The 5,233-nt window shown below is 30.6% G+C and overlaps 1 protein-coding gene across 2 annotated transcripts in view; it reads left to right on the top strand.

Moving 5' to 3' along the window:
- The window catches only part of LOC117112923 (TPR repeat-containing protein DDB_G0287407-like), a 26,385-nt gene that overhangs the window by 2,102 nt on the left and 19,050 nt on the right, over window positions 1-5,233 (top strand). For both annotated transcript variants that reach the window (XR_004446110.1, XM_033256138.1), the window contains exons 3-4: window positions 531-599; window positions 3,599-3,705. Coding sequence is in view for 1 of the 2 variants with exons in the window: in XM_033256138.1 (XP_033112029.1) it covers window positions 531-599; window positions 3,599-3,705 (176 nt within the window). In the remaining variant the exon portion in view is untranslated. The remainder of the gene's footprint in view (window positions 1-530; window positions 600-3,598; window positions 3,706-5,233) is intronic.

Genomic DNA, 5,233 nt, shown 5'->3' with positions numbered 1-5,233 from the left:
CTCACGTATGAAAAAAAAAATGTTGCACATACATTTTTGATTTATCTATGTCTACTCTACATCATATCCAATTTTTAAAAAATATAGCAAAAAAAAATGCAACCAACCAAAGTTTGCTGGACTATTACATGAAGTGTGTACAGTATTGTTTCCTGGTGACTCCACACCTATCTAATCCCAAATAAACCTTTCCATATATCCTCAGTCAGTTGGCATTGACAACTAGCTAGAAGAGGGAAACAAATACATTGAATATATTATTTTTATTATTTTTGTGGTTGTAAATTTGTGCAACTCAGCAGAAATTTGAGTTTTCCTAAATGTCAAATCACAATTTTTGAAATCTAATGAGACAAGAAATATAGCAAAATGGATCTCTAATTTGATTTTAAATAAATAGAAAAAAAAATCTTATTATAACCTGGTTTTCTGGTTAGCTGAAAACATATGAAAATATTATTTTATTATATTTTTTTGTTGTAATGACATTTATTTTGGCACTTTATCAATGTATGGATTTTATTCTTCAGGTTTTTCCTGATTTACGTCAGTGGTGTGAGAAGCGACGTTTACATTTAGTCGAGTGTGATCTTCGATGGGTAAGTTACATTCATCACATTATTGTAAATATTTATATATATTAGTAGGCCTACTAGTATTTATAATACCTATGAATAATTTTCTATGGTGAAAGTCAAATTTTATTAACTGTCTATATCAGCATCGATCCAAACATTTTATTTTCATAGGCTTGAATTTCTATGAAAGAAATCGTATTTTGTATAGCAGTGTATTTTATGATTACTTATACTATAGTACATTTTCCATGGTTAACAAATTATATTCTCCCCCCCCCCCTGGTCTTTTTCCTCTCTCTGTTAGTATTATGTGTGTGATTTATTGTTGCTTTGGGACTAATTAAATGAAATGCAATTATGAAGAATAAAATCATCATACACAATTCCTTTCCACTCCATGGAATATAATAACTACTGTACCTATATGCAGGGAGGTATCTCCCTGATGCATGTAATTCAATACATAAAGCACTCCTCTCCAAACAGAGTTCATAAAGGGCCTCACTCCAAGGAAACCTGCAGTATGCAAAGCCTAAAGAACCATAGAAATGAACTTGCATACCATCGTTTGAAAACCCAAAACTTTACCAGCGCTATTCTGTATGCTACTATTTATAGATTAGTTTATTTGAAGTATTCAAGTGGTCTATATGGGACAGAAAGCGATTCAATTATTAAACTTACAAGGAGGTGATACTATATAGATAAAGATAGAGTAAATAATCATTGAAAGTTTGTATACTATTAAAAATAGGTCATCTTTGGACAGGTGCCTAAATAATTATGGTCTAAAAACCTAGATAAACCAACTAATTTGAATTAAATCTCTTGAAAATATATGTTAATACATTTGGAGATACATTTTTACTGATAACATTCTACATGCAAAACAAGTATGTTTTATCTATATAAGGACTTGGAGCTATGGTTTCATGGATAGGTGCTATCTTTCCAATAATTATGCTCTTGGTTCGATTCTTGTAATAAAAGTCATCAACAAAAACAAGTCCTTTCAAAACTTGGACATCGTTATTATCTCTAATGTGCTATGTTCTATCTTTTGTTGTTTTTTAAGTATTTTATTTTAAGCAAGTTTTACAATATTAAAAATAATAATAATGTCATTTTGTTAGGCGCACGTATCCATCCCTAGTAGGGGTGCTCGCGGCGCCGTTTTCCACATGGCAAGCGTACATGTAGCCATTTTCCGCATTATTATGTGAATTAATTAATTTTATTTATTTATTTAATCTTTAATGTATATTTATTTGTGTCGGACCAGACATAGATGGGAAAGATAGGCAAAATAAGATGCAAATACTCTTCGGGGTCACCATCCATCACCACCCTGGCACAACCCCGGACCTCTGTCTAGGTGGCTCGAACAAAGGACAGGAAACACATTTGCCCTGCCACAGACGACCGGATAAAACTCATGATAATATTCAAAATCAAATCAAATAATTAAAATTTTTGTATTCATTCCAGATGGGACAATTTAACCTAGGTATTCATGAATTCTACCTAAAGCAATAAAGATATCAGATGATACACACAAAAAAATTTAAGCATTTATATAACAGATGATAAACAAAATATAATTTATTATATGGCATGGATTATGGCATCTACAGTGGTGTACAACCAGTACCAAAGCTGGTTTTCCTTAGCAACCATGCCTCATTATTGTCAATGCATCATAGTATCCATGACTTCATTCACATAGTGTTTATTATTTGCTTACTGGTTGCTAAGGTGGACTGTTGGCTTTGTGTGGGCATGTAAAGATGGTGTGCACTCAACCGTGAAGGACTAATACTTTACTAAATTTACTTGCTGTCCAATACAAATCAATACTATAGGAAACATGCCTTTAAGTAGAGAGTAAATCTCATTTGAGATGCAAATTTACTGGTAAAATTCACCTGTCACTAACTCCATATTATTATGCTTTTATATCGAGATTACATTATTGATCTCAAAATTATGTTTTAAATTTTAGCTTATCCTGCTTTCTTTAGTGTAATTACTGCACACAGCCTGCATATATTTTTCATTATAACAAGGCAAGGCTTTTTTATACCTTGTTTTTTAAATCCGCTGCCCAAGGATAGTGGTCATTTTAAATGTAATTAACATTTTTTTTTTCATATTAACACAAACTTAGCTATGATGACAAATGGAAATAAAGTATTTGATTTATTTTTGTCATATCCACTGCTGTGATAAAATCTTCCAATAAGAATTCGTTATGTCTTCCTCTCAGTTATATGTAAAAAGCATTTATCAATCTGATTACTGAACTATTTATATTGCAACATTACATTTTTTATGACATGAAATAGGATCTTTGTGAACCCCACTTCAGTGTACATACATCTTTTAAATAAGGGCCCAATGCAGTTCTCCATGTTTTATCTCACGCTCACATTTCAATTCCATTTGTCCCAGGTAGGATGGTATAAAAAATTCTTAATGAATTTAATCAGGAATTTAAAAAAATTGAAAATTTTAATTTCACATTTGAATTTGGTACATACATCTTAAACAAGGGCCAAATGCCATTTCTCCATTTTTTATCTTCCACCCTCACATTTTGATTCCATTTGTCAGGTAAGAAGGTATTAAAAAAGCCTTCTCAATGAATTTAATCAGGTAAAAATATTGCTTAATTTAAATGTTTAATTTGTATATTTAAGTACCGTAAGTTATTAACTTAAAATTAAAACTTTGATGATAGTTAAATAATAACCTTCCTGTATTCTTTTGCATAAATCCTTAAATTGGTTGGTAATCAATGTATGGGTTTTTGTAGTTTTGGTGAAAATTACTTTCTGTTTCTTGTTGGAAGCTTTTAAATGAGCTATTCAAAATTATATTGAATTTTTGAGGTATTTTTTTCCGCCCTCCTCTGACAATCTTTTAAAAAATAAGTTGGCGACAAAAGGAATAAAATGTCTCGCCTGATACCAATCCAGATGTTTAAACTTGCATGATATTATTATATTCAACTGATGTAGGGTGTACCAAAAGATACAACTTCTGAAGAAACATTACGAACTTGCCTTGGAGAAATTGACCGATGTTACCAAGACAACGTCTATCCGTACTTCCTCAATCTTACCAGGTAAGCCTTATGTAATGCATTCCAAACACTGGTTGATAATAGTAATAATATTGATTAGAAAATACACCTTTAAATCTGTGGCGCTCCATAAAGATTGTAGCGTTCACAATATAACAACATACAAAGGAATATTTCAAAGTAAAAAATTGATTAAAATTGAGAACACAGATCATTGGGAAATTATTATTATTGTTATATTATTATTATTATTATTATTATTATTGGGAAGTTATGGGTCATTATGGTAAAGTGGCATACCATGTCCAGTTTAAGGTACTATAAAACCAAAAGTATTAAAGGAAAATTGATTTTTGTTGCGGTAAAATAATTTTTAACATGATGTTTCTAATTGAAAGTAGTGTAATTAAAAAATTAAAAAGAATAACCATATGGGTTATTTTCAACAAAACCCCCTAAAAATGCATGTTCCGATTTCATTTCTCCAATAATTCGTAAAGTAACCTGGAAGAATAATTATACCACCAAAAGACAAGTACTGTATGTGTGGTCTCTTTTAAATGTAAAATTAAAAACTACAAAATAAAACCATAAATTTATAAAATTTGACTTTTTCAAACTAAAAAAAATGTGACCCTGCATTTCAGTCATCATGGTTTTTTTGCTGGTAAAAAAATGACAAACGAATTATGGATCAAACCGTTTTGGATATGGGGAGCATACAGTAAGAATAGATCCATTTTTGTACAGTTAAAAACATGGTAGCTTAGGAATTGGTGGACTTTCAAGTAAAACCAGAAGAGTACCTTTATTCTGCATCAACGCATTAGAACATGCCTTATGTATTATTTATTTCTAAAATATTATTCATAAAGACGATTATAATTGTGTACAATTCAAAGCACACATGGTTTTCGTCATGTAAACAAAATGGGAATGATGTTATATGAACAAATATTTATTTCAGTCATCTCCGTCATTGTCACCGCGGTCACATTTTACTGGGACAGAGATGATTTCTTAATGTTCTCTTTTTTTCAGTAATACCAATAAAATAAGGGTGAATATTGATCTGGCTTATTCTGTTAGAAAGCACCTTGTTCAGTGTTCATTATTATGTATTCAGACATTACAATCTCTCTTTTGAATGCACTCAGCTTTACATCTATTTAATTATGGTCATTTCCATCACAAAAAGTGTGACAGATAATTTTTTTTAAAGTGTGACAGAGATAATTTTTTTAATGTATTTCCTATGCTTCAGTTCACTAAAAATTGAATGTTTATTTAAACGCTTATTATTCCCAAAAGTGCGCAGCAAACGTTGATTTTGTGTTGTAGAACATAATAATTATATCCTAAAAAGGAAATTCAAATGTGGAACATTTTTTTTTCATGGTTTTCTGAACAGTTATTTCTCAGTGGTGTAATTTTTAATTTGTTTACTAATAATAATCATTTAGTTTTAATTGTATTAACCTTAGTATTTATTATCAAAATCACGGCCTTCAGGGGCGGATTCCGGCCCCCCCCCCCCCTTTTTGGGAAGTAAAAAAAAAAAAAAAAAAAG

Source organism: Anneissia japonica, unplaced genomic scaffold (assembly GCF_011630105.1).
Source record: "Anneissia japonica isolate Jap-2015-1 unplaced genomic scaffold, ASM1163010v1 scaffold288031_len342695_cov171, whole genome shotgun sequence".
NCBI classification, from domain to species: domain Eukaryota; kingdom Metazoa; phylum Echinodermata; class Crinoidea; order Comatulida; family Comatulidae; genus Anneissia; species Anneissia japonica.
The sequence above is the reverse complement of the archived record's forward strand: the minus strand, read 5'-3'. Positions and strand labels throughout refer to the sequence as shown.